The sequence below is a fragment of the Hemiscyllium ocellatum genome, chromosome 8 (assembly GCF_020745735.1).
Source record: "Hemiscyllium ocellatum isolate sHemOce1 chromosome 8, sHemOce1.pat.X.cur, whole genome shotgun sequence".
Taxonomy (NCBI): Eukaryota; Metazoa; Chordata; class Chondrichthyes; order Orectolobiformes; family Hemiscylliidae; genus Hemiscyllium; species Hemiscyllium ocellatum.
The window spans coordinates 29885032-29898029 of record NC_083408.1 but is presented as its reverse complement, the minus strand read 5'-3'; the positions used below and the strand labels follow the sequence as shown (position 1 = coordinate 29898029).

The following is a 12998-nucleotide window of genomic DNA, read 5'->3' as shown; positions in this document are numbered from 1 at the left end:
CTGCAACAAATCAGTGGGAAGGGATGAGAACTCATCATTTCCCAATAGATCAGGTAACATACTGGCACTTTTTACCAATTTAAAGTCTACATTATGTATTCTGCAGTATATGATTATTCCCCAAAGCCTGCTCCTTTGCTTTTTTACTTGAGTTGGTCCTGTGTATATTGGCAAATTGCTCTAAATATCTTGCTTCACTTTTATCACAATTTTGTTATTTTCTGGAGACAAAACCAGCTCTCTCCTCATGTTACTTGTTCTCCATAAGCCCTGTGCTGACCTCTGCTGAATCACAGTTAGAACTGTTTCAGGACTTTCAGATCCAATTTCCTAGTTTTTGTTCCTATGGGAAGCCTTAAAGTGTATTGCACTGAGAATGGATGTCAGTCCAGAGCAGCACACGATCTGATAACTTTAAGAACTCTGAGGCTACTGCAAATTGTCATGATACATGAGTGACAGATATTGCAGTGTCTCAAATACTAGGAAAGGGAGTTAGCCAGCCATGAAATCCTGCACTACTTCATTGTAGGCCAAGTACACTTTTCCTCCACTGAATGCAGTCATCAAATATTAGACAAAAGGAGAAGGGAGACAAATGAGGCAATTGTGGTACTAGAGTATTTAAAGAGATGGGGATTCATGAGACTATGGTATTTTTCTTTTGAAAGGGAGATGGGTGGGTACAAACAAGATGTTAAATGGATGGCTCCTAAATAAGATAAGTTTATGGGGATTGAGTAGTGAATGTGTGGGATGGTGCAGCATGGAATACAGGCAGCTGAGGTTTGGATTATGAATTACAGGAGTCTGACTAAAACAGGAATAGAGTAGTAGAGCCTGTAGGTGATAGATGTGGTGATTCCAACATCAAGAATGCTAATAATTGAGTGCGTATGAGGATGAAAATTCCATTTAAAGTAAAATAAATTACTGAAGCAGTGACCTACCCACAAGAGAGGGGCTTCAGCACACAATACATTTTCAGTTAAAACCTTGATGTGAAAGTAGTGATTTAAGAAGAAGTACACATTAATGAGAGATTAATTCATATTTGTATCCACAGTTCGGAATTTCGTGTGAGAGATCCTCCACGGCTGGTGCTGGACAAACTGGAGGCAATTGGCTATAGTGTGATCAGCATGACCGGGTTAGGACAGACACTAGTCTGGTGTCTGCACAAAGCTTCGGATAAATCTTAGCCAAATGGAATCTCTACCATTATACCACTAGACTGAATGGATATCAAGACAAGATTATCGCGCATATTGCTTAGAGACTTTCATACAGCATACATTCCATCAGAAATGTTTCAAAGACTGAGGATACACTAATGTCCTCCAATCCCTACTTTCTCGCATTTCACCAATTTTTATGGAATATAGTCTTCATCCGACAGATATCCTAAATGTACACACCTTAGTGTTCGATGTTGCACGGTTTGATCAGATTTAAGTCTCACTTATCAGACACATACACTTTGCAGTAAATGCTAGCTAATGATCAAGAGCATTTTTTTCAGATTAACTTTACCCCCCTTCCTAGTACTGGTCACTAAGAACTACAAGCAGACATGTTTAGTGACTAAACCTTAAAAATCCAAATGGCTTGTCACCATATTGAACAATATAAATAACAGCTAATAGGGAAGCTAGCACTACAAAGGCACCTGAATATTCAGTTTGAAATCGATAAATCCTATGGGAACGAGACTCCAATTGTACACAACGCTTACTCCCTCTGTTGGAGTGTGATTTCTGCTTAGTAGCCAACAATGTCGTAATATTATTGCAACAGGGAGCTTGTGGTTGATGACCAGTGTTACACTGAGATGTAGCTTGCCCAATTTATCCAGCTTGCTAAAGACAATAAGCAGCTGTGCTGTTCAGCCCAGGGAAGTCCCACATTCAATCTCTTGCTGCTTCTAACCAAGAGTAAGGGAAGCAAAGATTAACTGGAAAACCTACTGTTACCCATCATTCAGTGATCCATGCTGGGAATGAGTGTTATTTTCAATGAGTGAAATTGCTCATGTCCTCTGCGGTTGAGCAACAACATATGTAAGAGTTATTGTGTTTCAAAGGAATGAATTGTTCAGGAGGCACTTACTGAGAATGATGAGGTGCCATATAAATGCAAGCTTTATCTTTTTCTTTGCTGACGTTCACTGTTCAGTTTCACAATGGAATCATGTCCTTTTGAATGAGGGTCAATTAAATGAAAGGATGATAATTTACAAATCTGTGTTGTCTATCATTTTGTTCATATACAACAAATCATTAGAACTACAATAAACATCTGGAGATCAGCTCACATTTTGAACTCAACTTTCATAAAGCTGATACTTTTATTCGCTTTATTTTGTGTTTCTGAGAATCTGTGCATCATTTGGCTAATGATGAGAGTTTATCAAATATTCATGGCTCCATAGGTAAAAGAGAGAAAAAAAATCAGCCTAACTAGTTGTTTGGTCCTTGGTTTTATTCCTCAAACATTTGTATTGCATGTCCAATCTACAGTCAGATGGGTGACAGTCTGGGACATCAGAGGTTAGGGAGATAAGAGATTATTGACTTATTTGCTCAATGTATTTCTTCCATGTGGAAGCTTAGTCTGGGCTCAGCATTTCTGGGGATAAAGTAATAAATATTAACATATCTCCTTGGTAGTCTACAGGGTAATCTCAAGCATAGACTCACGCAGAGAACAATGAGTACCGATTAATAAAAATAAAGAGCAGTTTATTCCAGTTCAAGGGAAACAGAAGGGAATCTGAAGCATTTGCCAATGCCAAAGTTTAAGAATCATCCTCTTGAAGTTGTTTGATGAGCCGCTGTCGTTCTGCTGCCTGTCGCATCCGCATCATCACAAGACTTTCATAATCTCGTTCTGTGCGTGCTGTATTCTGGAAAAGAAAAGGATGCACTATCAGTACTGAGCATTTGAATCGCCGATATATTGCAAAATTAAAGTCTGTTGCAAAAACCTGCTCAGCTTCAATGGTGTCAGCCACTCCTGAAAGGGATGCTTTTATGGAGGTTTGATGCACAGCTCAAACTCAGGGATACAACAACATTCCCTCAATATAAGCTGAACCATCAAATTATCTCCTTTGTTTCGATCTCTCCTAAGGTAGACTGAGTATACACTTTAGGGATAATATGAAACATTCAGAAACTTGATTTCATATATAGAGCAATAGTTAAGATCAGGTTCACTTGTTCTTGTGTCATGCAACCAGGCCACACTTGTCCATCTCAGTGGGTCACCACTGTTATGGACCACAATCAGACCTCTTCAAGATATTTTACTGTATCCTAGACCCTAACTTTTCTTATTTTAAAAGGCAAATGTAAAGTCTCTGTTCCAGATGCAATGCAACTGGTCAAACTACTCTACTCGAGGTTAAGCAAAACACAATTTATTTAAACACTGAAGTTAAAATACAACCAAAGAAAGGGGAATTTAGAATAACTTTGTTAGAAAACCTAACAGAATAATATTACAGTAATTATTAATAATTAACTGTTCCAATATAGTAACATCCCATAACAAACACCTTGGCAAAAAAAAAGGAAAATTCAGACACAGATTCTCACATGCAGTTCTCCAATCCAGGAGGCAAAAAAATCAAGACAAAATTCAGAAAGAATAACAACCAAGAGATATTCACTGAAGCCTCCAATTCTGTTGAGACCCCAATAGTTTCTGATGCCACTGAAAATCTAAAGCCCAGAAATCCTAATCTGAGACAGGTGGCCACACCCATTCAGGCTGTTTAAAAATACCCAAGGTCTTCCAAGCTGTTTACCCAAGTTGATGGTAAGTAGCCAACTTGACATCTCTGCCTTGCAATCACTCAAAGAAAAAGACTAGGCTGAAATAACCTCTCAAAGTGACAGCATCGTCACACCACTCTTGATAAATTCATTTCTAACTCACCAATATTATGTGGCTGATAGCATTTTTCAAGGCCTCAATGCTCTGAGGAGAATAAATTTTAATTCATATGGCACCTTTCACAATGTCAGGACGTTTCAAAGCGTTTTACAGAATATAGAAACAGACAAAAAAGGAGCAAAAGTAGAAATTGGTCCAAAATTCAATATGATCATGGCTGATCCTCTATCTTCACACCAAACTCTTGCTGTCTCCCATACTGCCTGACACATCAATTTCTTTGCAAAATATTTTCATTAACTTGAGCACTGCGGATTTATGTCATAGAGAGTTCCACAAGTTCACCACCCTGTGAGTGAAGTAGTTTTTCATTTCATTCTGAAATGGCCTACCCAGCCCCATGAGAAGTTTGCTTAGTTCAGTGAGATCCCACAGCGAATACAGACCCAGTCGACACAATCTCATCTGTCATTCCAGGAATCAGTCTGGTAAACACACAGTGCACAGCAAGTATGTCCTTTCCTACGTAAAGAGATCAAAACTGCACATAATATTGCAAATGTAGTCTCACACCTGAAGCTCTGTAGAGCTACAGCAAGACATCCTTGCTCCTGTCTTCAAATCCTCTTACAGTAAAGACCATTTGCTTTTCTAACTGCTTGCTGCATCTACATTAACAGAAACAGAAATTACTAGAAAAATTCAGGAGGTCTGGCAGCATCTGTAGAGACAGTTGTTTTCATTGGCTGGTGTACAGAGACACCCAAGTCTCTTCGTACATCAACTTTCCCAATCTACTACCATTTAAGCAATACTCTGCCATTCTGTTTTTCCTATCAAATTTATTCATGATATACTGCATGTGCCACAAACTTGCCCAATCCATCAATTTGTCTAAATCATCTTAAAGCTTCTTTACATCCTCACCAACCACATTTCCTAGTTTTGAAGTAACAACCAACTTGGAAATAGTACGTTTGGTTCCCTCATTCAAATCATTGATCTATGTATTGAACAGCTCGGGTCCAAGCACCAATTGCTGTGGTACCCCAATTAGTCGTAGCTTTCTACTCTAAAAATGGCCCATTTATTCCTATGGTGTACAGTAGCCAATTCTCAATTGTGCCTATATATTACCCCAATCCATATGCTTTCATTTTTTACACTAAACTCCTAGGTGTGGCTATAATGAAAACTTCCTGAAAATCCAAATGCAATGTTGATTGGTTCACCCTTTATTGATTCTATAAGTTACATCATCAAAAAACTCTTATGGGTTTGTTAAGGACAGTTTCCCTATCATAAATCCATTCTGACTTTGTTTAACTTTGTACAAAACCCATCACCAAGAGTGCGGCAGAAGCTACTGATCAAGCTGACTGGGTCCTAAAATACATTGTTGCTAGACTGGATCTGTGGTAGCTAGTGACCGGCATCTACCTGACCATGTGGAAAATTGCCCTCTTACATCTCATATGTGAAAAGCAGGTCAAATTCAACATGGTCAATTAATGCCCTGTTAGTTTACTCTCAATTGCAAAGAAATGGACGGTATCACGGCAGTGATATCAAGCAGCACTTTGTCAATACTAATACTCACTGAGGCTCACTTTGGGCTCCACAGGGACACTCAGCTCCTGATCTTATAACTGACAAGTATGGGCAACAGAACTAAACTCAACATACAATACCTAATCAAATGCCTGGTGTAAATGATAATGTAAAAACAAGGACTGCAGATGCTGGAAACCAGAGTCTAGATTAGAGTGGTGCTGGAAAAGCACAGCAGGTCAGGCAGCATCCGAGGAGCAGGAAAATCGACGTGGCTTTTGCCCGAAACGTCAATTTTTCTGCTCCTTGGATGCTGTCTGACCTGCTGTACTTTTTCAGCACCACTCTAATCTAAATTATAAACAAAGCTTAGCAACTATCAGTTGTCACGAAGGGTGGATTCTCTGTGGCAATGTCTCTACTAGAATCCTAAATAATTTGCAATCTCCTTTGATACAATGTAAATGCTGTTTTTTCTCTACTTTGGTAATTCTTGTGAATTGTCCTGATGCATGCAAGAGGAAAAGCATCAACAAAATGTGTTTCTTTTTATCAGTGATGTTCACATTCTCTCCTGAGGAATGATCTTTTGTGGAGGAGTCATGGTTACTGCCTTTCTGTAAGGAGGATTCCAATGTTTACTCCAGAAATATAAGCTTCCGTGATATTCCTTGACAGTACTGAGAAAGGTACATTACGATGAGGTGTTAAACCAAGACACTGCCTGCTTTCTCAGGTAGACATAGACAATCCCTCGGCAATATTTCCCAATGGTTACTACTCAGCCAATATTCTCAGAATATCTGCTCATTATCATATCTGTTTATGGGAGCTTGCTGTTCACAAATTGATCCCATATTTTCTATGCTCTTTCAGTACCAACAATTCAATAGCAATTTGTTGGCAGTGAACTGCTTTGGAATGTCCTGAGATGTTGAACAGCACTGAATAACACTCCCGGCGCACAAACTTTCAATGTGGCACAAATTATTTCCACTGGATAAACAGTCAGTGAACCATACCACACCCTCTAGACAGTCTTCCCAATCACTGGTGTCATAGAGCAGAATCCCACAATATCATACCATGGGACAATTTTGCAAAGTATCTATGCACAGTTTAATTTGAAAAACTGAAACACTAACAAAAGAGTCATGTAAGTGACATTAATGGTCCAGTTATTTTCCCTTGATGCATCTGCCAGATTGAGCTCAGTCGAAATATTCTCTTTCAGATTCAACCTGATTTCTTCATATAACATTAGATGCTTTTACACATAATTAACATATAAAATTAAAATGATTGACTTATTGTCTGTTGATTAGATCTCAATTAATTTTCCTGAAATGGTCTCATTCTGCTTTGATTTTCTCTGCTCATACACCACACGTTAATGAGCATGTAGTAGAGCTCTCTTGATACAGATGTGGGTCTCAATGAAGAGGAAAGAGAAGTAAAGAGATCGTGGGAAGAGACTGGTAGCTAATATAAATGGGAATGCAAAAGTCTTCCCCAGGCAGATGGATAGTAAAACAGGAGTGAGGGAAGAGGTGGTACCAATTAGGTAGCTAATTGATGCTCTATGGATCAAGATTGGGGATATGACTAAGGTACTAAATGCCAAAGTCAGAGCATAGCAGGAATGAGTTGAGACCCTGTATGGGCGAAGAATTGATAAGAAAGAGCTATTAAAAAGACTGGCTGCATTTAAAGCTGGTGAGTCACCAGGATTGGATGGGATGCATCAGTGGATGCCGAGAATACAAGATCACAAGAGCTGAGAAAGTAAAGGTGGAAACTAAGATATACTAACTCTTTCGAAATAGGTTTTGCCAGGCGACTTGTTCAAAAAAGTGTGTAAGGTGTAATGAAGGTGTAAGTGTGTACTCTACCTTTGAGAGAGAGAGGAAGCTAGTGGACAAGTATTGTAGAATGGGAGGTAAAAGATAGGTTTAGGGGAAAGGAGTTGTAAATAGTTGTTTGTTTAATGTTCCCTGTTGGACTTAAAGAATAAAATTGTTAATTTTTACTTCAAGTAGTGACATCTGGGATAGTTCTTTGCCTTTTGACATGTAACAGACTACGGCGCAAAATGAGCTTCTCTGCATGTCAGATTTAAAATTAGCAGAGGGGTTTAACCCGTGCCATAATAAAGGAGAAGCACAGGAACGACAGTTCTGTTCTTCTTGATGGGAAAACTTTCAGAAATACTAATCCAGGACAAATTTAGCAGTCACTTCTATAACTCTGTATTAATGGAGGAAATACAATATGGATTTGTTAAAGGTAAGGTTAAACTAACTTAATACTTTTGAAGAGATAACAGAAAGAGCTGATGATGGCAAAACCTTTGATGTGGTATATATAGACTTCCAAAAGATATTTGATAAGAGATGTATCTGCAGAATTCAAGCCCTAATCTTAGGAATAGTCACTGATGGGTACAAGATTAGCTGAGTTCAGGAATCAGAGAGGAATGGTGAGCAGTTGTTTTTCAGGCTGCAGTAATGAATACAGCCTGGATCCCCAGTGTCAAGGCCAAATTTGCTGCTTTTGTGACACATATTAATTACCTTGACGTTACTGTACAGAGGCACCATTTGAAAATTTGCAGATGACATAAAACCTAAAAGCACTGCAAACTATAACCAGGCTAATGATAGATTTTAAGAGGACAAAGGCAGGTTTTGTGGAATGGGCGGACACATGCAGATAAAATTTCATGCAGGAGAATACAGAGCACAGACAGCCAATGTAAAGGTACAATTCTAAAGTGGGTGCAGAAAGACAAGGGTAAAGAGATATACGTGTACAAATAACTGGAAGTTAAAGGGCAGGTTGAAAGAGTGCTTGAAAAAAATATTTGAGATCCCAAACTTTATAAACAGAGACACAGAGTATAAAAGCGTAGAAACACAGACAATAGGAGCTGGAGTTGCCATTCAGTTCTTCAAGCTTGCTCCCCCAAACAATGCAACCATGGCTGATCATCCTTCTCAATACCCCGGTCCCAGTTTCTCCCAAGCTGTTTGATCTATTTAGCCCTCAGAACTATATCTAATTCCTTCTTGAAAGTATTCAATGTTTTGGCTTCTTTTGAAGTTTTTGTCACTTTCTGCGGCAGAGAATTCCGCAGGCTCACCACTCGGGTGAAGACATTTCTCCTCTTCTCAATTCTAAATGGCCCACCCAATGTCTTTACACTGACCCCTGGCTCCAGGCCCCCTGGTCATCAGGAACATCCTGCAGACATTTACCACAACCAGGAAGACGTGATGGATCTTTGGTTTGGTCCCAGCTGGCCTATCGTGTCCGATTCTGAGCACTGCATTTCAGAATGGATGGAAATGCTTTATACAGGGTGCAGAAAAGCTATATAGGAATGGTTCCAAGGATAAGAAGTTCAGGCATCAGAAGACATTTGAGAGGTTGGGGTTGTTCCCTTTGGAGAAGTGAATATTGAGAACACGTTTGGGGTGGCACGGTGGATCAGTAGTTAGCGCTGCTGCCTCACAGTGCTAGTGATCTGGTTCTGATTCCAGCTTCAGGCTGCTGTCTGTGTGGAGTTTGCACATGCTCCCAGTGTCTGCATAGGTTTCCTCCAGGTACTCTGGTTTCCTCCCACAATCCAATGATGTGCAGGTTGGGTGAATTGGCAATGCTAAATTGCCCACAGTGTTCAGGGATCTGTAGGTTAGGTGCATTAGTCAGGGGTAATGTAGAGTAATAAGGTAGGGGAATGGTGTGGATAGGATATTCTTCAGAGCTTCAGTGTGGACTGGTTGAAATGGCCTGTTTCCACACTGTAGGGTTTCTGTGACTTCTCTGAAGTTTGGAACAGATGTTAAAAATCATGAAAGGGCTAGACTGGCAAATGACAAGAAATAAATGATATTCCATAAGTGGTCAATGTTTAAAGGAAAGAAAGTTTTAAGAAATATCGGGCCAACTCAGACATGACTTGTTATGCCTCCAGCCACAAACCAAGTAGTGCCAAGTCAGATTTCGTGTCCTGAATAACAAAGCAGTAATTGAGAATTAATGGTTCACACGCAGACTATGAAACAACTTATTCTATAAAACACACAATCCGCCCTGCTGGAATGCTTGAACTCTGCTCAACTTGGAGCAAGACTTCAGCACATCACAGTAAGTTGACAGAACAATCTGTGGGAATGCCTCAGTGAAATAAAACAGGGGCTACTTTTTGCAAACTCTCTACAGCTTGTGTTCAGCCTCAATACACAACTACTCAACTCCTGCAAAACACAGTAATAGCTGCACTCATGCTTAGAGTAACACATATCACAACTAACTAGCTCTACAGAAAGGTATTTTGGAAACTGAGTAGAAATCACATTATAATCTTTTTTAGTGAGGGTCATCATAGGTCAGTTAGCCTAGACCATCCTGATTTGTCAGAGTTTTACAGTAATAGCATGTGGTAACTCTAGCAACCACCATCAAATAGCAGGAAATGTAAAATAAAACCACTGCAAGAGCAGTAATGATTTCCCGTTGTATATGTAGTCAGAGGGTCATTAAGGAATAGGCAAAGTGCCAAAGTGGGTTCATGAAATGCATCATAGTTTTTGAGACATTTAATATTTGTGACTGAGGAAAAGAAATGAGCTTAAGAGACACAGAAAGGAAGAATAATGAGGCAGGAAAATAGGGAGATGGAGAAAATGAATGGGAGAGTTAATTAAGGCAAGGGACAAAAAGCACAAGGCTAGAGTGGATGGGGGAGAAAATCAGGGAGTGAGAGCTAAGACAGATTCACAGAAAAAGGAGAGATAGTGAAGAGAAAAGATCGCTCATGGTGGAGGCAGGGAGGTGTGCAATGGTGAAGTGAGTGTAATGTATCACGGTGGAGGGTAAAGAGCACACAGCAGATAGACAAGTGAGTCAGGGTGCCTGGGTTGAGGGGACTGGGTACAGAAAGAGAGAATGAGAAAGGGGAGGTTGCAAAGAAACTGGAATGAAAGGATTACACAGAAAAAGGAAGTGACTGACCAGAAAGACAACATCAAATTCAGAATGACAACTGAAATCTGGTGACATTTCTGCATGTGCTCAGGTTAGAAATAATCAACTGATTAAAATATTATAAACTGCGACTGATAGAGTGTTAGATTCACTGTTGAATTATCTTATTTAAGTACATTCTGTTGACATTTGGATTTTTATCCGGTCGCTTTTAAGGTACTCCCCTACCTGTTTGCAACTATTTGGATCACATCATATTTCCTCATTCCATCCCCAATCATAAACACTTTGACGATTGTTTGAAAGGGAGGGAAAAATCGTAAAACTTTGAAATTTAAACACAGGTTAAAGAACAGTAAGCACCAAAATGTCACAGATCACAAAGATGGGAGATGGATGAAATTATGTTTGAAGAAATCACTCAGGATGAACAGTAACACACTCAAGGCTTGGTATGATAGATCTCGACCAATAAGCATGATTTTCCTCACTCTTTAGACACACAGGCAACCTGAACTTATGAATGATTGCTTCCCGAAACTCAAAAGGATAAGCACGATGCTGTCTCTTACAGAAGCTAGCTTTCTCATAGGTCCTTCTAATTACCTGCGAGGATTTCACATTGAATCGCAGCTCAGTTTATTAACACCACTAGATTTCACTGCAACCCTCTTCCAGGTGGACAAACTTCTCACATGAGCTTAGTAATGGAGGAATGAGTTATGAAACAAGTCAGCCACCACTTCCAAAGCAAAAGCTGCAGTTCTGTTATGTCGCTGATCAAAGAGACCTTGGAGTGCAGGTTCATAGCTCCTTGAAAGTGGAGTCACAGGTAGATAGGATAGAGAAGAAGGCATTTCGTATGCTTTCCTGTATTGGTCAGTGTATTGAGTACAGGAGTTGGGAGGTCATGTTGCGACTGTACAAGACATTGGTTAGGCCACTGTTGGAATATTGCATGCAACTCTGGTCTCCTTCTTATTGGAAAGATGTTATGAAGCTTGAAAGGGTTCAGAAAAGGGTTACAAGGATGTTGCCAGGGTTGGGGGATTTGAGCTATAGGGAGAGGCTGAACAGGCTGGGGCTGTTTTCCCAGGAGTGACGGAAACTGAGGGGTGACCTTATAGAGGTCATGAGGGGCATGGATAGGATAAATAGACAAGGTCTTTTCCCTGGGGTGGGTGAATCCAGAACTAGAGGGCATAGGTTTAGGGTGAGAGGGGAAAGATATGAAAGGGATCTAAGGGGTAACTTTTTCACACAGAGAGTGGTACGTGTATGGAATGAGCTGACGGAGGAAATGATGGAGGCTGGTACAATTACAACATTTAAAAGGCATTATGAATAGGAAGTGTGGAGGGATATGGGCCTAGTGCTGGCAGGTGGAACTAGATTGGATTGGGATATCTGATTGGCATGGACGTGTAGGACCGAAGGGTCTGTCTTCTTGCTGTACATCTCTATGACTCTATATCGACACCTCATCAGTTGGCCTAAATAGCTATTCACTCCATTATCAGTGCACAATGGCTGCTGCTGTGTGTACCATCTACAGGATGCATTACAGTAACATCCTAAAGCTTCTTTAGCAGCAATTCCATAAACTTCGACATCCACTGTCCAGGAGGCATGGGATTTTACAAGATCCAGGATTCCCTCGGAGTTGAGCACTTATCAAACTTGATCATAGACGACCATTCTTTTATTGTCAAAATCTAAGCACTCTACTCAAAAGAACAGTTGGAGTATCTTCATTGATTACAATGATTCAATCACCATCTTTGCAGGAGAATCGGTGTACAAAAAACGATGTAGTAGCAAAGGTAGGCCACTCAGCCATTGAGTCTACCATACCATTCAATAAGATCATGACTGATCTGATTATCGTCAATTCTAACTTACTGCCTTTTCTCCATAACCCTCAATTCCCTTACTGAATAAAAGTCTGTCTATCCCGGCCTTGAATATATTTAAATGGCCCAGCCTCAGCCATCCCCAGCAATAAAGAATTGCACAGATTCACAAACTTCAGAGAAGTAATTTCTCCTCATCTCGGTCTTAAATTGGCAACCCATTACTCTGAGATGATGCCCTCTGGTCTGAGACTCTACCACAAGGGAAAACACACTTTCCACACCTACCCTGTCAAGTCCCCTAAGAATGTTACATACTTCAACAAGATTATCTCTCATTTTTGTAAACTGCAATGACTGCAGACTCAACCTACTCAAACTCTCCTCATAAGACAATCCTCTTGTACCTAGGTAGTAGAAAGTGAGGACTGCAGATACTGGAGATCAGAGTCGAGAGTGTGGTGCTGGAAAAGCACAGCAGCTCAGGCAGCATCCAAGGAGCAGGAGAATCAACATTTCGGGCATAAACCCTTCATCAGGATCAGTTTCCTGATGAAGGGCTTATACCCAAAATGTCGATTCTCCTGCTCCTTGGATGCTGCCTGACCGGCTGTGCTTTTCCAGCACCACACTCCCGACGATTTGTACCCAGGATAAGTTAGCATCCTCTGAACTGCCTCCAAAGCCTCAGATCAGGGGCCCAAA

At 40.3% G+C, this 12998-nt stretch overlaps 2 protein-coding genes across 4 annotated transcripts in view; one reads left to right on the top strand and one right to left on the bottom strand.

The window, feature by feature from the left end:
• gchfr (GTP cyclohydrolase I feedback regulator) overlaps positions 1-2240 on the top strand; it is a 66835-nt gene extending 64595 nt beyond the window's left edge. For both annotated transcript variants that reach the window (XM_060828757.1, XM_060828758.1), the window contains one exon: positions 1067-2240. In XM_060828757.1, coding sequence (XP_060684740.1) covers positions 1067-1202 — 136 coding nt within the window. In that variant the 3' untranslated portion in view covers positions 1203-2240. The remainder of the gene's footprint in view (positions 1-1066) is intronic.
• A 474-nt stretch (positions 2241-2714) lies between these two features.
• dnajc17 (DnaJ (Hsp40) homolog, subfamily C, member 17) overlaps positions 2715-12998 on the bottom strand; it is a 160281-nt gene continuing 149997 nt past the window's right edge. For both annotated transcript variants that reach the window (XM_060828756.1, XM_060828755.1), the window contains exon 11: positions 2715-2905. In XM_060828756.1, coding sequence (XP_060684739.1) covers positions 2798-2905 — 108 coding nt within the window. In that variant the 3' untranslated portion in view covers positions 2715-2797. The remainder of the gene's footprint in view (positions 2906-12998) is intronic.